Genomic DNA, 25,325 nt, shown 5'->3' on the forward strand with positions numbered 1-25,325 from the left:
GTCCCACGAAAGCTTTCACTTACCAGGAAACTGGGACAGAGGGGAGGACATCCTATTGGGACTCAAAATGAGAGAAGCATGGGAGAATGGCAAAGTAGAAGGATCCAGAGGGTCCTAGAAACCTACAAGTAGAACATTATGAAAGGCAGATTTGGGCCCAGGGGTCCCGCTCAAACTAAGGCACCAGCCAAGGACAATACAGACGGTAAACTTTAAACCCCTACCCAGATCTAGCCAATGGACAGAACATTCTCCACGGTTGAGTGGAGAGTGGGGTATGACTTTCACACGTACTCTGGTGTTTCACATTTGACCATGTCCCCTGGAGGAGAAGACCTGGTGGCACTCAGAGGAAGGACAGCAGGCTACCAAGAAGAGACTTGATACGCTATGAGCATATACAGGGGGAGGTAATCCCCCTCAGTCACAGTCATAGGGGAGGGGAATAAGGGGAAAATAGGAGGGAGGGAAGAATGGGAGGATACAAGGGATGGGATAACCATTGAGATGTAACAAGAATAAATTATAATTTTTTTTAATTTTTAAAGAAAATAAACTCTCTTGCAATTAAAAAAAAAAAAAAGACCACAGGCTGAGTGAGCCATGGGAAGCAAGCAGTAAGCAGCATTCTTCCATGGTCTCTGCTTCAGTTCTTGCTTCCAGGTTCCTGCTCTGACTTCCATTCATGATGGATTGTGACCCATGAGTCATTAGCAGCAACAACAACAACAACATTTTCCTCCCAAAGTTGATTTGGATCAATATTTTATCACAAGATAAGCTGAATTAGAAAAGTCATAAACCGCCATAAGTTAAATCACTTATATACATTATATAATGTGCCTTGTTAATAACTACCTTGGTCCTTTTTCTATTATGAGTATAGCTTTCTTTGGTCCATCTCATAGATGTACAAGATTCCAAAGTTTCAATGTAATACAATTTAGTCATGTACTTTCTTGTTGATGCATAATTGCATTGTTTGCAGATTTAAGCCGTTAAAATTGAGGACTGTCTGACCATTATTACATGCACAGGAGTATCCACCTCAGCTCATTCAGAATGGTATAAAGGTAAGTCAAACAAGGTTTGGCCTTCCCAATGAAGAATGGTTGAATAAACAATGGTGATAGCAAATAATATCGGATCAGCTGAGACCCTGTGTGTCACTGCTAGATATATCCGTGTCAACTTGGTGGCTGTTGGGATTTGGCTCACTGCTCTAACGACAGCCATTTAGACCCTATATCACATGAGTCAGAGATCACAGAGCTCAAGAGAAAAGGAACACTAGAAAGCAGCAGAAACAACACCAGCAAGTGGTCATCCCATGGATGACCTCCCCTGGAGCTGAGCCCATGTCTCTAATCACAGCCTTATAGCTTCTCTTGGCTGGAAGATAACTCTGCCTGTGTCTCAATTACCTTGCATCACCCCTTCTCCACTTTGACCCATTTCTACTCTTGAAACAAACCTTCTTTCTCAAGTCTTCAGCATCACTCCATCCATGAAGAGCCCCTTAAGGCAAAGAACATAATTACTTCAGCTGTGGAAATGATGAGATTGAAGCCAACAAAGAATGGTCACTAAGCCTGTAGCTGCACTTTGGGTCAGTGGGAGCTGATGGGACCCCTCACCTTATAGCCATGATTCTCTCAAGCCACCAGGTATTATATTTTGCAGCCACCTCCTTCTACCCTTCTGCCCTGTGGCTCCTAGCTTTCAAAAACACACACACACAAAAACTAGATCTAATCACAGCATTTAGGCCCTTCATGTGGAGACAAATCTAATGCTGACAAAGATGTGGGACTGTTTTCATCCTCACGTGGGGTGGAGTTGGGGGAGAGAGAGAGAGAGAGAGAGAGAGAGAGAGAGAGAGACAGACAGACAGAGAGAGAGAGGGGGGGAGGGAGGGAGGGAGGGAGGGAGAGAGAGAGAGAGAGAGAGAGAGAGAGAGAGAGAGACAGACAGACAGAGAGAGAGAGGGGGGGAGGGAGGGAGGGAGGGAGGGAGAGAGAGAGAGAGAGAGAGAGAGAGAGAGAGAGAGAGAGAGAGAGAAGTGAGGCAAAGTTACAAACCCTTAAAGCCTGCCCCACATTTACGTAATTCCTCCAGCAAAGCTGCACATCCTAAAGGTTCCATAACCTCTACCTGCAGTCCACGTATTCAAATACATGAGCCTACGAGCCTGGAGGGGACATTTCTCATTCAACCCCCAACTCTTCCAGTTTGGAGTACAATGTTTATTCTGCATTGTTGTATATTAAAAGCGAACAACTTGTTTTTAATTTTACAGGAATTCACATTTAAGACATTGCCTTTAGTAACAGATGAAACTTGAACTCTTATTCTCTCTCTCTCTCTCTCTCTCTCTCTCTCTCTCTCTCTCTCTCTCTCTCTCTCTCTCTCTCTCTCTCTCTCTCTCTCTCTCTCTCTCTGTGTGTGTGTGTGTGTGTGTGTGTGTGTGTGTGTGTGTGTGTGTGGTACCTAAGTGTATGTATGAGCACCATATGCATGCAGGAGCCGGTGGAAGTCAGAAGAGGTCATCAGATTCCTTGGGACTAGAGTTAACAGATGGTTATGAGTTTCCTTGTGGGCGATGGGCCTTTGAACCTATGTCTTCTACAAGATCAATAAGCACTCTTAACTGCTGAGCCATCCCTCCAGCTCAGACTATGGAATTTTAGTGTTAGAATTGCTAGACTTCAGTGACTTTTCAAGGAGATTGCCATGAGCCTGTGGTGACAAAGGGTCGAAGGTTACTGCTTAAGGGGTACATTTGAGTATCAAGTAGGCAAGGAGTAAAGGTGTGATGGTTACTATTCACTGTCAACTTGGCAGCATCTAGATTCATCCAGGAGAAAAACTTCTGGCCATGTGAAGGATTATATAGATTAGTCTAACTGACCTTGCTTCCTGAATGGAGACAACAATATTCCATGGGCTGGGATTATAGGCTGAATAAAAAGGAGAAAGTGACCTGAACACCACATTCATGTCCTTATACTACCTGTCTATGGATACAGTGTGACCACTTGCCACCATGCTTTCCCCACAATAATGAACCTTGCTCTCAGACTATGACCCCAAATCAACTCTTCCTTCCTTAAAATACTTTTGCTCTTACTTTGGTGTGGAGGTGATAGTAGGGCAGTGTGTTACGTTGCCTATGTAGAGGCCAGAGGACAACCGTCAGGATTTAGTTATTTCCGTCCACTGTGGGAAACAGGAATTGAACTTGGCTCATGAGGCTTGGTGGCAAGCACTTGTACTTGATGATGCATTTTACCCCTCCCTTTCATTTGACGTTTGCTTTGGACAGGGCAGGAGTCAGGGACACATGTGCTATGTTCAGAAGACAAACCATAGGAAGTTGGTTCTCTTCTTTCACCATATGGGTTCCAAGAATAGAACTCAGGCCATCAGGCAAGGCAGTCGATTCTGCTTTCTAGCCCTTAAGTTGCTTTTTCTACAGCAATGACAATAGTAACTAATAGAATCAGTAATTCTATTTTGGGTACATAACTAGATAAAAAGAAATCAAATCAGTATCTTGTACAGTTATCTGCATTCCCACGTTCATTGAAATAATAATAGTTAAGATTTGCAAGCAATGTATGTGTCCATGGCCAGATCAATGCATAAATACAATAAAATATATAGTCATACAGATATGAGTATATATTCCTATGTATAAAAGAAAAATACAAATATAAAAAAGAAAAGTTCTTCCATCATGACAGGCAGATCTGGACCCAGGGGGTTCTGCTCAAACTATGGCACCAACCAAGGACAATACATGCAGTAAACATTGAACCCCTACTCAAATCTAGCCAATGGGCATCACATTCTCCACAGTTGTGTGAAGAGCATGGACTGGCTCTGACATGAATTTTGGTGCCCCATATTTGACCACTTTCCCTTGTTTGCAAGGCCGGGTGGCACTTGGAGGAAGGGTAAGCAGGCTACCAAGGTGAGACTTGATAGCCTATGACCATATAATGGGTGAGGAGGTCCCCCTCGGTTATAGACCTAGGGGAGGGGAATAGGGTGAAAGTAGGAGGGAGGGAGGAATGGAAAGATACAATTGAGGGATAACAATTGAGGTGTAATCTGAATAAATTAATTAAAAACAAATCAAGTATAAAAAAGAAAAGTTCTTCAGTATGTGAAACCCTGGATGCAGACTGATGAAGGACATATCCTAAATGAAATAAGCCAGACATAGTAAAATAAATACTGTATTGATATCGCTTATGCATGAATCTACAGCAATCTAATCCATGGCAGTAGACAATAAAATGGTACTTTCCAGAATCTTATAGATGAGGAAATGTTGGCCAAAGCTTCATTTATAAGATGAAAAAGTTCTGGAGATGTAGTGTAGTATAAAGTAATGTAGTGACATCATGATCACTACAGTTATTACTATTCTGTGTCGTAGTTCAAAATTTCTTGGAGAGTAGATTTGAATTATTTTCACTCGCAAAAGATAGTGGAGTGAGTTGATGGCTATGCCCTTTTTCTTGGTTTTGGACCCCATTACACTGTGTATACATACATCACATGATCATGCTGTTTATTTTAAGTAGAGGCGATTCTCAGTTGTTGATTCTAACCTAAAACCATGTCATGATCTGAGAGAAGAATATTTTAAGTGGTTGAAATATACCCTCTGAGTGATATTGCAGCACTGGAGTCCTCTTTTCTGTCTTATCAAATCAAATTCTGCCTACTATCTGTATTGGACACAAGTTGTTTCTGTTATTATATAGAGAACATTTGTTTGTTCTGATAGGCATCGGTTAGTTTCATTTTTGTTCAGTAAATGCAGAGATAATCCTGAATCTACATTCTATTGTAAAGCAAAACACTCAATAGCCAACTGGTTGTGTGTGTGTGTGTGTGTGTGTGTGTGTGTGTGTGTGTGTGTGTGTGTGTGTGTGTGAAGAACTGCATCAGAAGACCCATTTTCAACTCTGCCTGTTTCCATCTTTTGGATCTACCTTTGTTTAGTTTCTAGGGCTGGTCAGTTCCCACTGTGGCCACTGGAGGGTGATACTACACTTCAGGTGCCGCCTTCTGGCTCATAGTCTGAAAGATTTCTTCCTCTTCCAGTTCATGGATTTATAAATCACACAAATGAAATGAAACATATGTGTTGGCTGTATGAAAGAAAAGGAAAATGATGATGATGGCGTCAGTCCTCCCAGATCCCCATCATCATCCATGGTCCTGGTGTAGACCAATCTCTTAAGGCTCCTGGTCTGTTCTTCCCCCATTCTGATGCATGACTCATGTAGCTGATTGTTTCAATAAACCATCAAAAGGCACGTTGGTATTTGTTTTGTAAGTTAAATAAATAAACCTCTCTGATTTGCCCAGGTAGTCAGGTTCATTGCATGGATTTGGATTCTTACCAAAATATGTATACAAGCTAAGGGTTTCCTAAAAATCTTTCTCCCTTAAGGAGCATACTTCAAGTAATGATGAGCTAAAGGATGAGCATCAATATACCAAGGAAATGAACTGCCAACCCAAGCCAGTTTAACATTTCCTGCTTCCAATAAAGTAGATTCAAAGTCAAAACTAGAAAAGAATAGGGCAATTGCATGTTAACAAATTATATCTTTCACAGTAGTATACTGTACCTAAACAGGCACTGAATTTTATTATATCAACTCCCAGAAAACTAACATAACCAGACATGTTGACCAAAACACGATAATTGCAATAAAGTTAAATACCCTACTCTCACCAATAGGCACATCATTTAGATAAAACTTCAATAGACATCAGAATTGAATGATGCTATAGATCAAATGACTCCATGGGAGCCCATGGACATTTCTCTAAAGTACACAAAGTGATTCAACAAATACAAGAAAATTGAAATATTTGCCAGTATTTGTTTAGATCCCAATAATGTAAGAGTAGAAATCAACCACAAAAGAAACTATAAAAAAATACAATCTCATGGATATTGAACAATACACACTACTGAATACTCAGAAGATCACTGAATAAATCAGAAGAAATTGTAAGAAATTCTTAGAAAAGATATAAAAAATACAGCTTATCAGAACCAAGGGGAGACAATGGAAGGGGTTCTAAGCCAGACATGGAGGCACAAGCTTATAACCCCAGAACACAGCAGGTGGAGGCTCACAGGTGGGAGGCTCATAGCAGGTGGAGGCACACAGATTGGGGGCACATGGCCAGTCTCTGATATATATTGTGTTTGAAGGCATACTACATGATACTCTGCCCAGAAAAAAGTGGTTCTAAGAGGTAAATTCATAGCTAGAAATGCTTACATTAGATCATCAGAGGTAATCTCAAATACCAAAGCTCACAAAGTGGCTCAAGGTCTTTGAAAACATGGGTAAGCTGAGTCTGGAGTTAGTAGAGAGGAGAAAGGAGTAAGGAACAGGGTAGACATCAATGAAATGGGCATGCAAAGAGCAACACAAAGAATCAGTGAAACAAATGCTTGGTTCTTTGAAAGGAAAACAATAAAAGTGACAAACCTTTAAACAACCCAACCAAAGGAAAGAAAAAGACCCAAATTCATAAAGTAAGAGATGATAAGGAGGACACTACAATTGATATGGATAAAATTCAGAAGATCATTATTTTATTTTGGGATGAAGTTATTTTATAATAAAATAGGGAAAACAAAAGAAATGGATACACTTCTAGACACATGTGAGCTACTAAAACTAAACTAAAAGCATAGGAACAAATCTGTAATCAGTGATGAGATTGAAACAATAATTAAGAATTTTCCACTTAAGCCAAGTGTGGTGGCTCCCGCCTTTAATCCCAGCCATGAGTCTGAGGATAGCCTGGTCTACAAAGTGAGTCCAGAATAGCAAGGACAAAACAAAACCACACACCCCCAAAATGCAACATGATAAAAAGGCAATTTGTGAAATGAGGGAAATACTTGTAAACCATATATCTGATGTCGGGTTAATTTTTGTTTGTTTTTGTTGTTGTTTTTCCCAGACAGGGTTTCTCTGCATAGCCTTGGCTGTCTTGGACTCACTTTGCAGACCAGGCTGGCTTCAAACTCACATAGATATTACTTGCCTCTTCCTCCCCGAGTGCTGGGATTACAAGTGTGTGCCTCTGTGCCCAGATGGGTTAATATTTTATACACAAAAAAGTTATAACTTAATAGCAAGAAAACGAAAACAAAAACCCTTCTTCCTCCTCAGGAAAAAAAACAAATAGCAAATGACATTGGTGCAGCAGGCAGGCCCGGAGTATCAGGGGCCTCAGAAGGCTTGGCGGGTTCCTCAGAGGATTTGGCAGCAGTCTTAGGGACTGTGGTAGTGTCCAAGGACTGCTGTTGTCAAGGCCCAGGTCTCGAGTAAGTAAAGCCAAAGATGAGTGGATGCCCCTCACCAAACTGGGCCACGTGGTTAAGGACATGACAATCAAGTCCTTGAAGAAGAATCCTGCCCATTAAGGAATCCGAGATTATTGACATTTTCCTGGGCACATCTCTAAAGGATTAAGTTCTAAAGATCAGACCATGCAGAAGCAGACACAGGAGGCTAGTGGGCCACCTTCAAGGTTTTTGTCGCTATTGAGGGGCTACAATGGTCATGTTGGTCTTTGTGTTAAGTGTTCAAGGAGGCAGCCACTGCCATCCAAGGGGCCGTCATCTTGGTCAAGCTTTCCATCAATCCCCGTGCAGAGAGGCTGCTGGGGGAACAAGATTGGCAAGCCACACACTGTTCCGTACAAGGTAACAGACCGCTGTGGCTCTGTTTTACTGTGTCTCATCCCTGCCCCAGAGGCACTGGTATCATCTCTGCTCCTTTGCCCAAGAAGCTACTGATGATGGCCATTATTGATGACTGCTATACATCAGACAGGGGCTGCACTGCTACCCTGGGCAACTTTGCCAAGGCTACCTGTAATGCCATCTCCAAGACCTACAGCTACATGACACCCGACCTCTGAAAAGAGACTGTGTTCACCAAGTCTCCTTATCAGGAATTCACTATCTGGGGAAAACCCACACCAGGAGTCTCTGTTCAGAGGACTCAGGCTCCAGCTGTGGCTACCACATAGGGGTTTTTATACAAGAAAAATAAAGTGAATTAACTCTGAAAAATAATAATAACTTGACTGAAAATTGTGCCATGGATTTGAATGACCCTTCCTCAAAAAAAAATGATGCAATGGATGATAGACATGTGGGGGAAATGCCCAACATTATTAACAATCAGGTAAATGCAATTAAAACTAAAATGAGAAGAAAGAAGCTGAGTCGCCAGGGAATGGGTAAAGAGCCATGTGGGCCAGAAACAAGAATGGCATGGAGAGAAGCATGTGCACGTATTTATGAGGATAGTGGATGGGAAGTGGTCCAGAATGATTAAAGCAAATGGCGTGGGATGTGGGGCAGAAAGGTAACCAGGTAGATTAGGGGGTGATATCTGCCCAGATCCAGGTGAAACAAGGCTTATTTAAATATTTTTAAAACCTTAAATGAGATATAGATGCCATCCCATATCAGCTACAGAGGTCATTATTAACAAGATAAAAAGATAAGTAATAACCAGAGTGTGAACGGAAGGGAATGTTTGCACAGTATAAATGAGAAAGTAAATTAGTTAAGCCATTATGGAAAGCAGCATAGAAGTTCTAAAAAAAATTTAAAAACCCATATGATTCAGCGATCTTCCTACTGGGAATATAGCCAAAGGAAATGAGATCATTATGCCCAAGACACATTTGCAATCACACATTCACTGTTGCCTTAACCACAATACCCACAATATTGAATCATTAGAAGTGGAAAAATATGGCAGATATGCATAATAGTATTCAATTTTAAATAAAGTTAGAATGCCATTTATGAGGACATGCATGAACATAGAGGACATTACGTTAAGTGAAACACTTATGTGAAATATCAAATTTTTGATCTGGTGGAAACAGAGGTAGAGGGAAAAATCAAAATTAGATCTGATGGAAGTAGAGGTAGAGGTGGCTATCAGGAGTTACAGCAAGCACAAAATAAGGTGAATGAGAAATTGGCTAACTAGTCAGAAGATATAGTGAGATGGGGTAGCACAGTAGTGTTATATTACACAGTAGGATGACTATAGGTACAGCGATGTATGTTTTAAAACAGCTGCAAGAGAACATTTTACTATTCTTTCCACCAAAGAAAGATAAATGTTTTAAATGATTGCTAGTATACCTATCCTGGTTTGATAATTTGCCGATGTATACAGGCATCAAAACATCATTGCATACTCCATGACTGTATGCAATTACATGTTGGTAAAACTTAAAATAGCAAGATACTGGCGCTGGAGAGATGACTCAGGGGTTAAGAGCACTGGCTACTCTTGCAGAGTCCAAGGTTTGGTTCCCAGTACTCACATAGTGGCTAGTAACAACCTGGAACTCCAGTTCCAGAAGATCTAACATCCCCTTTCAGACCTCTTTAGGCACCAGGCACATACCTGGTGCACAAACATACATGCAGAAAAGCACTCATACAGATAAAAGTCATTTAAAAAGAGAAATACTGGTGATATATATATTTCTGAAAGTTATATTTCTTTACTATGGTTTTAAAGTATTTTGAATTCATTTGCCTATAAATGTCTATTTTATATCTAAATTCAAATATAATTTAAGGGTGGGCTGGAGAGATGGCTCAGCAGTTAAAAGCTGAGCTCATTACCAAAAAATATAAAATATAATTATAAAGGTAAATATACTCATATTTAATGTTCAGTATGTTGATTCATCAAGACTTGTCCTTACTACAACATCGGTAAATGAAAGGGAAAAACTTTCTCACTTTATTAGACACTTTCTATCTGTGACCACTTTATATATACAAGCCTCATAAGAACCCTTAAGGAATGATATAGAAATATAAATGTGTTCAAATGTTACCAAATTATTATATGAGTAATGTCATTCATTTCCTGCAAGCTTTATGAAATATGTTCCACAACTGTAGAAAACACGAAAATCACAGCACAGACTCATCAGCTTGATTACAAGATCTATGCAATTCTTAAATAACTAAAATTCCCAATTCAAGGTTGTCTATGCTAGTGTCTGAGCACAGCACACAGCCCCAAAATTACTAATTATATATATATGTATATATACACATAGGATTAGAGAAATACAGTTAATTTTAAATAAAATTTAATAATGCCTAGTTGTAAACATCAAATTACTAAAATCTAAATTGTATAATGTTTAAAAGAAGAAGTATGATTGAATTGCATCCTACCATGGTGTGTGTGTGTGTGTGTGTGTGTGTGTGTGTGTGTGTGTGTGTGTGTGTATGCGGGGGCGTGCACGTGTGTGCGTGTGTCAGTGCGCATATCATATATGTGGTAATTACGGAAAATAAAGGTTTTTTAAAATTCCCTCAACACAACTTTTTCCTTTAATCCCAAATCCATTACAACTCTCTATCTATATTAAATACAGAAAGAAAATTGATCAAGAGCTCAAACAGTACACATCTCTGAAGGAAACATAAGCATGGAGATCTAAAAACAAAGGTTAAAAATTGTTACATCTCATTACAAAGTTGGTATTTTAGTTAGACTTTTTATTGCTGTGATAAACAAAGAAACAAACAAACAAGCAAAGTCATTACCCAAAGCAAGTTGGGGAAGAAACAGTTTATTTGGCTTACATTTCCATGCAGCTGTTCACCAAAGTAGGTCAGGATAGGAACTCAAACAGAGCAGGAACTGACTGATACAGAGACCGTGGTCGGGGGGGCTGCTTACTGGCTTGCCCCTTGTGACTTGCTCAGTCTGCTTTCTTATAGCACCCAGAACCTTCAGTTCAGGGGTGGCACCACCCACGGAGAGGTGGGCCTTCCTTCATCAGTCACACATCAGGGATACCCACAGGCTAATTTAGTGGGGGCATTTTCTCAATTGAGGTTCCATGATCCAAAATAAATAAGTCTAGCTTGTGTTAAGTTGACATAAAACTAATCACAGTAGTTGATTGCTTAAAAAATATAGTAGCCTGAGTTGAATTTGTCTTAACTACAAAAGTCTTGTGATAAGTGGGTATGTGTGTGTATGTGTGTGTGTGTGTGTGTGTGTGTTGTGTGTGTGTGTGTTTGTGCATGTATGCATATATATGTATGTATATTTATATATGCAGCAGCAGCAGTTCCTCTAACATTAATGTTATCACAATACCTCTTTTATTGTTGTGTGTAAACATATATTTATCAATCCTTGTAAGAAAACCTAGGTTTGTTGGTTTTGGGGGGGTTTTTTGTTTTGTTTTGTTTTGTTTTGTTTTGTTTTGTTTTGTTTTTGGCTTTTTGACAGAGTCTCACTGTGTAACAGCCCTAACTGTCCTGGAACTCACTATGTAGACCAGGCTGGCCTCAGACTCAGAGATCTACCTTCCTTTGCCTTCCTAGTGCTGGGATATAAGATGTGTACCACCACTGCCTAGCAGAAAATCTAGTTTTTAATAAACCCAATAACAACAAATGTTTTAAAAAAGAAATACGTGGCTGGGGAGGTGACTCGCCCGTTAAATGCTAGGCTCACAATCAAAAAAGAAATAGAGTAATAACTATCTCAGTTAGTTGCTTAATGAAATGTTGGCTAACTTTTAAAAATTTACTTTTCACTATAAGTATATTTTATTGTTATTATATATAGTTTTATTTTAATGTTATATTAAGGATAACAGTATATTAAAATGTACTTAGCATAAATTTAAAATATATCTTATTTTGCTGTGTTCACCCTTCATTCCAAAATGATGTGAGATTATACAATATTATTCCTTACCAAAAAGTAAGTAAAATATACCCATGGAATAAGCATAAGTAAATTAGCATGAATAGTAGTATATATAGCTTGATAATGAAATGTATATATGACATTTTTAGAATAATCTCTGGAATAAAATGTATGAATTAGCTATAAATTTGATGACTTCTAGAAATATAATTTCTTTTTTAATTAATTTATTTAATCAATTTACAGCCTGATCAAAGCCCCCTTCTTCCCCTCCCAGTCGCACCCTCATATCCTCTCATTCTTCCCTTCCCTTTTCCTCTGAGAAGGGGAAGCCCATCCCCATGGATACCAACCTACCATGGTACTGCAAGTCACAGCAGAACTAAGCACATCCTCTCCCATTGAAGCCAGACAAGGTAGCCCAGCTAGAGGGAAGTGATCCAAAGGCAGGCAACAGAGTCAGGGACATCTCCTGCTCTTGCTGTTAGGGGGCCCACATGAATAACAAGCTGCACATCTGCTACATACATGTTGAGGGTCAAAATATAATTTCTAACTAAAAAGTTGTAACAAAATATGGTAACAAAATATGATCAAAATAAAAATACCCATTAAATTTGGCCCTAAATTATTTGTACATCTACTAAATTGTCTATTTCCCTATACTTTTACCAGCCTTAATGTGTTTTCAAGCATATTCCTTGCTTTATAATCTGTTGGATGAAGAGTTTAAAAAAAGATATATCAAATTTTAAAATGAGTTTAAGCAACGTATATATTCATTCACTATTTTCATTCATTTTTCTAGGATTACTTTTTCATGGTGCTTTCCATAACTTTTATTGTTCATATGTAATTAATATGTTAATTCCAAAATGTTTCCCCATATTATTTATGATCAATTTCTATAAGTAAGATTTTAAACTGTTTTTATCAAATTTATTAGTCTAACTTTTACAAACACTGTATTCTATAAAATATTTTCTCCCATATTCTTCTAAAAATATTTTATTTATTTTATTTTTATGTGTGTGGGTGTTTTGCCTGCATGCATGTCTGCACCACATGTGTACCTGGTGCCCTTTGAGGCCAGAAGAGGATGTCAGATCTGGGTTGGAGTTATAGGCAGTTGTGAGCTGCTATGTGGGTTCTGGGAATTGAACAAGGGTTCTTTAGAATAATATCTAGTGCTCTTAACTAGCCATCTAGTGTGATGAGTGTGAGCCATCTCTCCAGCCCCTAATATTATGAGTCTTACTTTCACAAACACTAAATTATATGAAATATTTTCATGTACTTTTTAGGTATCTTCACTTCTCATTTTTGCATCTATATGATGGATTTGCTTTAGTGTAATAAATTTAAAAGAAATCCTTTTGAATTTTTCAGCAGACTGTACAGTGATGCTAAATTGCTTAATGAATAGTCTTACATGTTTGGGATATCAATTTTTATTATAATGCACAAAATTGCCGCATCCCTCTAACTGATGCATATATAATCAAAATGTCATATATACACATATAAATATATGTTGGAATAATTCCATTCAACTAGAAAGACAAAATGAAATAATGGAATTTACAGGTAAGTGGATGGACCGAAACACATTATACTGGGCAGGAACACTCTCAAGTGGGGAATTGCAGGACATAGGTGCTATGAGTGGGGAAATAGGAAAAATGACAAAGCTTTAACTGTGAAAGGGTGAGGGAAGGCAATATTGATGGAGATGGTGGGAAGAGGAGCAAATATCAGAATGATTGTTTGAAAAGCCATGGGCAACAAAATTTGTGGACAAATGGAAGGAACTAGAAATGATCATAATGAGTGAGTTAACCCAGAAGCAGAAAAACTCACGTGGTATATACTCACTTATAATTGGGCACTAGCCCAAAAGGCATGTCCCATCAAAGTCTTCACTTACCAGGAGATTGGGACAGATGTGAGGACATTGTACTGAGACTCTAGGTAAGAGAAACATAGGAGATGAGGAAATAAAAGGACCCAGAGGATATTAGAAACCTACAAGAAGAACATCATGATGGGTAGATCGGGGCCAAGGAGGATCTGCTCAAACTATTGCACTAACCAAGGACAATACAATAGTAAACATCGAACACCTACTCAGATCTACCCAATGGGCAGGACATTCTCTACAGTTATGTAGAGAGTGGGGACTGACTTTGACATGAACTCTGGTGCCCCGTATTTGACCACCTCCCCTTGGTGGGGAGGCCTGATGGCATTCAAGAAAGAATAAGCAGGCTACCAAGATGAGATTTGATAGCCTATGACCATATAGTAGTGGAAGAGGTCCCCCTCGGTCATAGACTTAGGGGAGGGGAATAGGATGAAAGTGAGAGGGAGGGAGGAACGGGAGGATACAAGGGATAGGATAACAATTGAGATGTAATCTGAATAAATTAATAAAATTAAAATTAAAAAAGAAAAGCCATGGGAAACCATTATTTTTAATATATTTACCTGTAATTACATATATATGTTATATTGTATATGAATATATTGTGTGTGGATACATAGATAGGTAATCTAAAGAAGTTTTACCACTTGGGGGTGATAATTGTCCCCTCAAGAGCCATGGACCATCTTACAAAAACACCAGTACCACACATGAGAAACCACCCATTCTAGCTGCCCTTGGTTGCCTCCAAGAACTTGAAGATTGGACCTTATTGCTGAAGACACTTTGGACACAGGTCTTTGAGGAATCAAGCTGAAAGTGGCCTGTTAGCCTCCTCCCTGAAGGCTAGATCTTGGCATATCTGAAGGAGATATGCAAGCTGAGAGGGAGAAAAGTGATTATTACTGCTATTCAAGTTGAAAGCCCACAAACCATAACAATAACCAGCCCAGCAGTCTAGTGCAGCCACTTTGGAAATCTGTCTGGCGCTATCTCAGGAAACTGGGAATAGGGCTTCCTCAAGACCCAGCTATTCCACTCCTTGGAATATACCCAGAAGATGCTCCACCACACAACAAGAAAATTTGCTCAACCATGTTCATAGCAGCCTTGTTCATAATAGCCAGAACATGGAAACAGCCTAAGTGTCCCTCAGTAGAAGAATGGATAAAGAAACCATGATACATTTACACTATGGAATACTACTCAGCTATTAAAAACAAGGAATTCCCAAAATTTGTGGACAAATGGATTGAACTAGAAATGATCATAATGAGTGAACTAACCCAGAAACAGAGAGACTCAAATAGTATATACTCACTTATATCTGGACACTAGGCCAAGGGGTATGTCTCATGAAAGTCTGCACCTACCAGGAAAATGGAATAGTGGTGAGGACACCCTAAGGTGGGAAAAATATAGGAGATAGGGAAATAGATGGATCCAGATGGTCCTGGAAACCTACAAGAAGAACACTATGATGGGCAGATCTGGACCCAGGGTTTCTGCTCGATCTATGGCACCAACCAAAGACAATATGTGCAGTCATCATCAAACCTCTACCCAGACCTAGCCAAGGGACAGAATATTCTCCACAGTTAAGTGGAGACTGGGGACTGACTTTCACACGAACTCAGGTGCCCCTTATGTGGCCATGTCCCCTTGATGGGGAGGCCCGATGGCACTCGGAGGAAGGATAGCAGACTACCAAGAAGAAACTTGATACCCTACCATCATATTCAAGTGGAGGAGGTCCCCTTCAGTCACAGTCATAGGGAAGGGGAATGGGGTGAAAGTGGGAGGGATGGAAGAATGAGAGGATGCACGGGATGGGATAGCAATTGAAATGTAATATGAATGATTTTATTTTTCAATAAAAAATATTGAAAAATAACCAGCCCAGCAAGACATCCCTAAGGATGCAATAGCTGCATTTATGTCTTAGGGGTAGTGTCTAATTGGACTTAAGGCTCTATCAATAGGTAATTCATGTTTGGTTCTGTAATCCTAATCAGGTACCCATGACTGTGAGATCATGGACCCTAGAGGAGAACCTATTGCTGCCATTTTCTGAAAGCAGTATCATATGTAATACCTATCCTTATACTCACAGATAAATATAGTTCTTGTCCCTTATTGAAGAAGGTTCATTTTACAACAGATGTAGACTACTGCACAAAACAACAGAACTCTGAATGCAGAGAACAGCAGACTGTGAAGTGCCTGTCCCTAGTTAAATCATTTACAACACAACCTTTATGTTCAGAGAACAATGCAGAAAGCGGTAGGGGTGGAACTGAATATTATACTGGCCAAAGGATCAGGAGGTCTGATATGACGTAGTGTCTTCTATATCGGATATGGAAGCTGCACTCATGAACTCTCAAAAACATGGTTGCCTAAACCACATCTGCACAGTGACAACACCAGTTGACATACCCACTTAGATGCAGGAAATCTCACAAGGCCCCAAGCCTAGATGAAGAGGTAATGAATGGTTTGGAAGAGAGGGAGAATCAGCTTCCTCCAGTGACAGGCTCCTTGATACGTTACCCAACTGTGAAGAGTCAGTCCTAAATACACATACAAACAACACTAACTGGACTCAGCAGAAGATATATACCTATCTCATGTGTGTGTGTGTGTGTGTGTGTGTGTGTGTGTGTGTGTGTGTGTATAGATATCTGTCTAGATAGATATCATAGCTGACTACTTTCTGGTACTTTGTCCATTATAATAGCCACCCTCAGCCCTACCCCTTTCTGCAATGTTCCCTGAACATTAGGGTTGTATTGTAAATGTATTAACTGGGGACAGGCACTCCACAGTCTGTTGTTCTCTACATTTGGAGCAGGTGTGTGTGTGTGTGTGTGTGTGTGTGTGTGTGTGTGTGTGTGTAACAATAACGAAAGATAATGTCATGAATTTGGGAGGGGGTAGAGGGGGCATGGAAGGAGTTGGAGGTGGAGGGAGAGTAAAATTGTAATGAAATTCTCAAAAATGTTTAATTAAAACTATTGAATATGCTGGGAAGAATCAAAGATGGATGTTGCTCTTACATTCTGCTACTTTGTTGAAAGTGTTTATCTGTTCTAAGAATTTTCTAGTGGCATTTTATAGTATTTGAGTTGTATCATGTCATCTGCAAGTCAGAATACTCTTATTACTTATATTTCTTTCTCTTCTTTTATTGCTCTAATCTTCAGTCACTGTATTCACTAAGAATGGAGAGAGAGGGGACATCTTGTTTCATTCCTGATTTTAGAGTTAAGGCTTTCTGCTTTAGCTCATTTAGTATAATGGTCATATATTATTACATTGAGATATGTTCCTTCTAGTCATGGTTTCTCTCTTGTCTTTTCATAAAGCTATGTTGGACTTTGTTGAAAGCCTTTTCTGCATCTATTGGGATGATCAGGTATTTTTTGTCCTTGAGTACGTATGTTGTGTTGTATTTATTGATTTGTGTGTATGAAAGCACCATTACTTACCTGGAATGAAACCAGCTCTGCCACAATGTGTGGTTATTTAATGTGTTGTTGTGTTTGTAATTTATATTCATATTCATCAGAGAAATTGCCCTGTAATTATGTCTGTGAGGTGTATATATGTTTTTATCAAGGTTTGGTATCAAGGTAATATTGGCTTCTTAACATGAGTTTAGTAGATTTCCTAACTTCAAATCTTTAGATTTGCATGTTTAACCTGGAGTAACTATAGTAAGAAAACTACAGGAGGATCATTGGGATAGGGATTGCCTTCAGGGATGAGGGTTAGAAGAACATAGACACATTAAATAATATTAAAACAGAAAAGAAAAAGAAATGTATTTAGTTATTTACTTATTGATTTGAGTGAGGGTCTCACTATGTAGCCCTCTTGGACTTGAACCTCATTACATAAGTAGATCAGATTGGTTTCAACGTCACTATCTGCACAGTATTGGGATTAACATTGTGTACAACTACACCCAGCAAGAGTAGGAGAAATTTGAGGGTGGGACATTTAAGCAGGAACTGGTCCAGGAGGGGGAGGCCATGGTGAAGGAAAGGAGAGGTCACCAAAACTAGGTATTCAGGAAAACAAAGCAAGTAGAAACTTATTACATCATAAGAAATTAAAATATATTAAAATAGACACATGGGACTGGAATGACGACTCAGCAGTTATGAGCACCTGTTGCTCTTGCAGAGGACTTGGATTTGGTTTCCAACATCCACATCTAGTGGCTCACAATAATCTGTAACTCCATTTCCAGGAGACCTAATACTCTTGTCTGATCTCCACAAGCACCAGGTATGGGCACAGTGTACATACATACATTCATGCAAAACACCAACACACAGAAAACAAAATAAAAACGAATCTAAAGTATTTTTAAAGGTCTGCATTAGAAGAGTGATATCTTGCATGTCTGGATAATGTTGCTCCTGAAATCCAAGAGTTCCTAAACAAAAAGTCTGAGACACCTCTTTGTGAGTTATTCATGAGGGAAGCCTCAGAGCTCTCAGACAAACACATGCTCTTGCAACTCTTCTTAGTTCTCTACCAAAACTAGTTTTTTGTTTTTTGGGTTTTTTTTACTTACTGCTGAAGGTACCACATTTTGATTGCAAGATATAAAGAAGTTAATCTGGAATTGAGCTGCTAGATAGCTTTAATAGCACCAGAAAGTGCTTTTCAGGCTGTTAGTGAACGAAAGGAATCAATAAGATACCCATATGTGAGATTAAAATCTAACATGCCAATTAACTTCTCAATCAGTATATGTTCACCAGTGCAACAGTGGCACAGCTGTTATGGGGGGATGTGATCAACTGTTCTCGAATTAGATCTGAAGCCTACTAAGAGGAGTTCATACCTGGCACTGTAAACCTGGTCAAAGACATAAAACTGAGGAGGTCTTAGGTCTGGGGTAAGCTTGCTAGTGTTATTTAATTTGTCATGGTGCCAAGCTGACTTCCAAATATTTATGTTTGTACCAATGGACAAACGCTACTCTTAGCTTTAATCTGAGAAGCCTGTCTTTACAATGAATTGTGGTGAATGCAGAGATGCATGGTTACTCAAGCTGTCGAGAATAAGCAATGGCTCTGTGCTTAACCCTAAACAGGATATTTATACCACCATCTCAGGGAACTTTAGGAAAGATGGGGTGGAAAAAATGTAAGAGCCAGAAAATAAGGATAAGAGCTGTGAAATCCTGACTTTTGGCATGGCAAAGTCAATGCAATTGTGATCCCACATCAGCTGTGATTTGCCTGCACCAGGCCTTCCAGGCCCATGAATTGGGCAAGGGCTCACAGAACTTGACTCCTTCCTGCAGAAATATTGGCTACTGATGGATTCTGGGAGTAGGGCAATCATTTTCTTCCATTGTGTAATTACAGAAGTCTCCAATAGATAGTTTCAAACCAATGGTCATATAATGGTTCACTTGTGAACCTCAAGAAAAAAGAGGGGGGGGACATGAATATTGAAAAGAAATTGTAGGAAGGAGAGGGAAGTTGATACCTGTGTGTATGTGTGTGTGTGTGTGTGTGTGTGTGTGTGTGTGTGTGTGAGAGAGAGAGAGAGAGAGAAAGAGAGAGAGAGAGAGAGAGAGAGAGAGAGAGAGAGAGAGAGAGAGAGAGAGAGAGAAATTAATATTAGACTGCCTGGGACAGTAATCAGAATGTATTTACACGGGTATGAAATTATCTAAGATAAATTCAATAAAAAGAGAAAAATCTTGTTTTGTGATCTTCAACTTTTAATTAGGACATCCATTGCCCTTTCATCCTAACTCAATTGCTGGTAAAGTTGTGTTTAAATCTTTCATATTATTTTGTGGATTTTGTTTTTGTCCCACCTGGTGTAGAGTACTAAATTGCAGTTGAGTGAAAGGTTCACTCCCTTTGCATTTCCCATAACTATCAAATGCCTCCAACAGCAAGGGATTCAGGTTACACAGGTCCCGCACACTTTTCCCTTTTGGGTCTCCCTTTTGTCTCCTGCTTTTAATTCATGGCCCACAGTAAGCCTTTTTTGTTTTTCTTGTTGTTGTTAATGTAATTCTCTCTGTCTTTTCAATATTGTGGCTAAGCTTCATTGGCAGATGAGCGTATTTTCCTATGTAACTGGAGAAATAATACAATTTAGCATGTCAAAACGGATCTCAAACATATTGTTTTACTAAACCCTTCTTAAAGTACTAGCCTTCATTTCTTTGTCTCACGGATAGAGAGCTACAAAAGGAACATGATACCAAACAGGAAATTAAGACACCATCTCTAATACTTTAAAATTATTATTGGAATCACTGCTTTTTCAACTTAGATTTGTTGATTTTTTTAAAGAACTGCCGACCATTTAAAATTTGTTGTTGGCATATTTAGCCCCCTCCCTATAATGTTTACACTTTGTAACTTTTAAATCTGTCATTCTGTTTAGGTTTCACTCCATTTCAGTTACATTACCTTTTCTCGATTTTGTCATTATTTTAAGAAAAGTTTTATTTGAAAATTAATTTAAATGATTGTCTCAAAAATCTTCTAACATATTTCTTCTTTCCATATAAAACTGATCACAGGAGGAACCTCTCCTTTACCTAGTCACTTCATTTGTTTGAGATGAGATCTCACCATGGAGCCTATTATTACTGGTTTAAGCCAGCTTCCTGAGTGAGCCTCCCTTGATGCTAGAACCACAGAGGTGCATTATAACACCCAGCTTTGCCACCGTTTTCACTGTTTATTTACACTTACTCATTACACTTATATTCTAATTTAACATTTTGAGGGAAACGTTTAGAACCATAGTTCAAATGGGTGACAGTTCATGAATTGAGGGGCAGAGATCAAACCACGCAGTTTTCATTCAAACTGTCTCTTCTTATAAAGGACAGAGATGCATATTTTGTTCTGGGAGACTGAAGACTATACACGCCTTTCTACTGGCTGGTTATTGCTCCTCTGCCTTCTCAGTAATGTTACCATGAGTTTTTAATTTTACACATTCTTTCAAGCCACATGTCTTTACTCATTAGTTCCTATATCCTCCCCCCCCTTTTGTAGTTTTTATTAGTTATCTATCATTCCAGAACTGATTTACTTCCAAAGCTAGGAGCTTATAGCATAAACATGTTTTAGTTCACTCAGAGACAATGTAAGAGCTGTTTTACTGATGATTTGGTACAGAGCTTTTCATGAGGCTTTTGTTGATTGAGACTGCAGTTGTCACTCATCGCTCATCAGTTGTCTGCAAGCATCACTGGGCCTGAAGGATCTGCTTTCAGGATAGTTAACCCACGCAGCTACTGGCAGAGGCTTTAGTTACTCACTCTGAGTCACTCCATAAGGGAGAAATACACAAACAGTGGGAGAGGGAGCTGCAGAGAGACCGGAAGGGAGAGGGGGAAAGAAGGGAAAAGGAGATGCTAAATGCTGTAATGTTAACACTTGGAAGACTAAGACAGGAAGATTGATACGAGTTCAAGGCCAGCCTAGGCTACATAGTCAGACATCCTGTCTCAAAAAAGGAAAAGCAAGGTAATCCTTCAAGTTATCTTCTGGCCTTTCCTGAGAAGAGAGAGAGAGAGAGAGAGAGAGAGAGAGAGAGAGAGAGAGAGAGAGAGAGAGAGAGAGAGAGATTTAAAAATAAAGGGAGGGAAAGAGTGAGGGGGAAGGTAGGGAAACAGAGACCTAGACAAAGAGATATTGCTGCACTGATTTCCAAAGTGACTGAACCAGTTTATTTTCCCAGCAGCAGTGTAAGAGTTCCCCCTTTCCACATCCTCACCAACATCTGCAGTCATTCGTTTTCTTGATAATAGCGATCTTTAGCAGGATGAGATAGTTCATATCTACAATGGCGTTTCATTAAGCCATAAGGAAAGTGGTATTACATTTGGGGAAAAGTAAGTGCAACTGGAGGAAAGTATGTTACAATAAAATATGCCAAAATTAGAAATGCAAATATCACCTGTATTCTTTCATATGAAGAATCTATGGATGTGTGTGTGTGTGTGTGTGTGTGTGTGTGTGTGTGTGTGTGTGTGTGTGTGTACATGCACATATACTGCGAGGAGTATGTAAGGCATGAAAGTAAAAAAGGGACCACGAGAAGAAAGAAACAAATATTGAGAAGGGGACAGCAGAAGTCTCTAGAAGACAGTAAATACCTCCTGTGTGATATGGGAACAGCCATGATTCTATCTTTCCAACAGGAGCTACATTCCTTCACTTGCACAAGGGTTGTTTGTGTAGATTAAATGTAAATTTGTGCTTGATATCTAGACTTGTAGACTCTTATTTCCCCCTCTGGCCTTAAATCTGAATAAGGATTTGAAGATTTTTTTTCAGGCTTTCCATAAATAATTCATCTTTACCATGGTGGCAATAGAGTTCAGAGAGCAGAGGCTGATTCCTCAGGGGGTTGCTGGGCAAATCCTTCATTTCTCACACCTCTTTCCTTTTTTTTTTTTTTTTCAGTCTTTGTGTTTATGTCTCCATTCTTCTCCTAGGCAGCCTCTAAAAGTTCCTGGATCTTATCTGTTTAGTTTTTAGCCTCCACTTCATCCCAAGCACAGTATAAATAGTTATAAATAAATTACTGGCATCTCCCAATTTATAAGGCTAAATGTGACCCTCTTGAGCATTAATGGATTGTCTCTAGTGCTAAAGAAGCTCTTAGCAAAGCTTGCTGGTTTACATCATATATGCATGTGTTATTTCCCCCGTAGATGTATGTACAGTGGAAACCAACAAGGTAGTTGTTGCTAGGTAAGATGGAAACATTGAGTCTCATGTTATCATATTACCTGTTCTCAGACAACAACTGACTGTGTGTGCGCGTGCATGTACACACACACCTACATAAACAACTAGTACACATGTTGTTTCACTGATTGAAAATGTACAAGTAATTGTATCATAACTTTCTGCCAGCTGTCATACGCAGACATTTCAACTCTGATCATTCATGCAGCATTTAAAATTCTCACCAGAACACTAATTAAATTTGATACAGAAGTAGGTGTACACTAGGAAAATGTGGTTTTGCCATCTTCTTATTCTCTTGATGTCGGTAACAACTGGCAGGCCCTCATGAAGTGTCAGGTGCATTTTAGTTGTGTTATCAAAATTGATCCTCACAATGATCCTCTGGGATGAGTACAATTATTATGTTTTACAAATGAGGAATATGAGACACAGGGAGATTAGTGATTGACTAAAGGTCAAACACCCCAAGATGTGAATACATCTGCTTGTTCCACGGATGCTATTTTTACCACTAGATTATAATGCTCTCTGACATGTAGCACTCTGATTTGAGGGAGGGGGAAACAGCCCCAAATGGGAAGATTACATTTGATGTGGAGACTGTATTTTCCATTACCAAGATACTCAGCTACATTTTTACCAGGGACATAACGTGAAGACAGTGCAAAGAGAAAATAGCTGGATGACGAGTGGGTTTGCTAAGCAACAGTTTATTAAATCTACTGAAACCATGGTGATGGAACACTGCGGTCCCAGACATGCACTTACTTAACACTGAAGAGTACAGACACAGCTATTGCGAACATCTGGGAAGATAAATCAGGAGTTCCACAGGCTTTGAAAACAGAAAGCATCGTCAATATTGTTATTAATCATGATACATGATGCCAAATCCAAGCAAATAAGCTTACAGACACTTGTAATTAAAAACATCACTGTTGTATATGGAAATGAGTTTAGATATATGTTTAATTTTTCCTCGATACTCTCTACTTCCCTTATGAAGCAGAATTAATTCATTTTGATTTTTAAAAGGTTAGGTACTATAATCGATTGACCACTTTGTATTTTAGCATTTACAAGATGCTTTCCTTGTTTCATTTTCATTTATCACGGATATGTGTGCACATGCATGCCACAACATAAAATCATTTAGACATATAATAAAACAGGAAATGAATTTGAAAAGTGATGTGGTGTGAGCATTTCACGTATCTAATAGGCTCACCCCTAGATGAAGAATTCAGACAGGAATACCCAGCCTTCTTTAGGGACAAGTCTCTGACAGCTTATCCAGTTCCAAGTGGTCATTTGCGCCCTAATAGCACATACATTGAGAAACACTAAATTGACTCAGCAGGCTATATATGCATTTATATATTCACATACATAGATATGTAACAATAATAATTAAAGAATATGAGATCATCAAATGGAATAGATGGAGGTGGAAGGAGAGTAAAATTTGTGTAAATAAAATGCACATATATGAAATTATTTTAAAAATTAATTTAAAATCTGATATTTCTTCTCTCTCTCCCTCTCTCTCTCTCTCTCTCTCTCTCTCTCTCTCTCTCTCTCTCTCTCTCTCTCTCTCTCTCTCCCCGTACCCCTCTCCCTGGCCTCATGTGTTAAATAAGCAAGTAATGGGTAGAAAAATCAAATTTGCTTCACCAAGGTCAAATATACTTAAATCACATCATAAAACTCAGTTTATCTTCAAGATATATTTAAAAGTTTTTTAATTCTTAGCCATATCAAACTTTCAAGTCACTTAACACACCTTTTTATGTCTTACTGATTTTTTCTTACAGTTTTTCTATTCTGAATTTCATCTACTTCCACACTAATAAAATTTTGTACAGATGCTCATTTCTCCATACACTTACACCAGCCTTTGTTTCTGTGGACTATGGTACTGGTGGTGTGTCTGTGTCTGTCTGTCTGTCTGTCTGTCTGTCTGTCTGTCTGTCTGTCTGTCTGTCTGTCTGTCTGTCTCTCTCTCTCTCTCTCTCTCTCTCTCTCTCTCTCTCTCTCTCTCTCTGTGTGTGTGTGTGTGTGTGTGTGTGTGTGTGTGTGTGTATGTTTGTCCTATCTTTCTGTTAGTTCAACGTTTCATCATTATAAAATCATCTTCCCTTTCTCTTACAGTTACTATCATTTTAAAGTCTTTTTCTTTGATATATTAACCCCACTTCTCTGTTTCTTGGTTGTTTTATTTTAACTTACTCTTTGAAACTGTCATTCATCCACTCTACCTTCTCCTATTCCCCTTCTCCTCCTAGCTTCCCTCCTTTAAGCCTCCCCCGCCCCCAATTTCAGGGGTCTTTGATTGTTTTGCTTCGCTTTGTTTTGTTGGCTACCAACTAGCTTCAAGCAGGTCTGCCAACATGAGTAAGGCTGTCAAGTTATCCACTGCAACAAGGGGAACTCACTCACACCACTGAAGGGACTGATTTCCCACCACCACCACCACCACCACCCATCACCTGCTATCATGGCCGGCTTTAATGCCAACATGCTACAAATTAGAGTCACTGGATCAGGGAATCCTCACCTGAACAACTGTCCTGATTGGCTTGATTGACATGGGTAAAGGCAACGCAAATGTGAAAAGCTCCTCCTGGTATTTGCTCAGACGAAAAGGGCAGCGGAAGGAAGATTATTTACATTTTCTGGCTTGGCCTTCCCTTTTGCTGCAGAGTCAACTTACCCCATTGTTGCTGCTGCTCAGTCCTTCATTGGTAACAGAACCAGACCCTCTAAGCTTTCCAGTACTAAGGACCAGAGTTTCTTCAGCAACCCTCCAGGAATTCAGCACTAAACTGGGACTGATGAGGTACCTAGCCTCAT

General features: G+C 39.2%; 1 protein-coding gene across 1 annotated transcript in view; it reads left to right on the top strand.

The window, feature by feature from the left end:
• Positions 1 to 8,407: 8,407 nt before the first annotated feature.
• The window catches only part of LOC311601260 (ubiquitin carboxyl-terminal hydrolase 27-like), a gene marked incomplete at both ends in the record, with an annotated part of 38,655 nt that continues 21,737 nt past the window's right edge, over positions 8,408 to 25,325 (top strand). Inside the window, one exon of the mRNA XM_084788642.1 lies at positions 8,408 to 8,432. Coding sequence (XP_084644768.1) covers positions 8,408 to 8,432 — 25 coding nt within the window. The remainder of the gene's footprint in view (positions 8,433 to 25,325) is intronic.

This window comes from Acomys minous (genome assembly GCF_964271855.1).
Source record: "Acomys minous genome assembly, chromosome: 7".
NCBI classification, from domain to species: Eukaryota; Metazoa; Chordata; class Mammalia; order Rodentia; family Muridae; genus Acomys; species Acomys minous.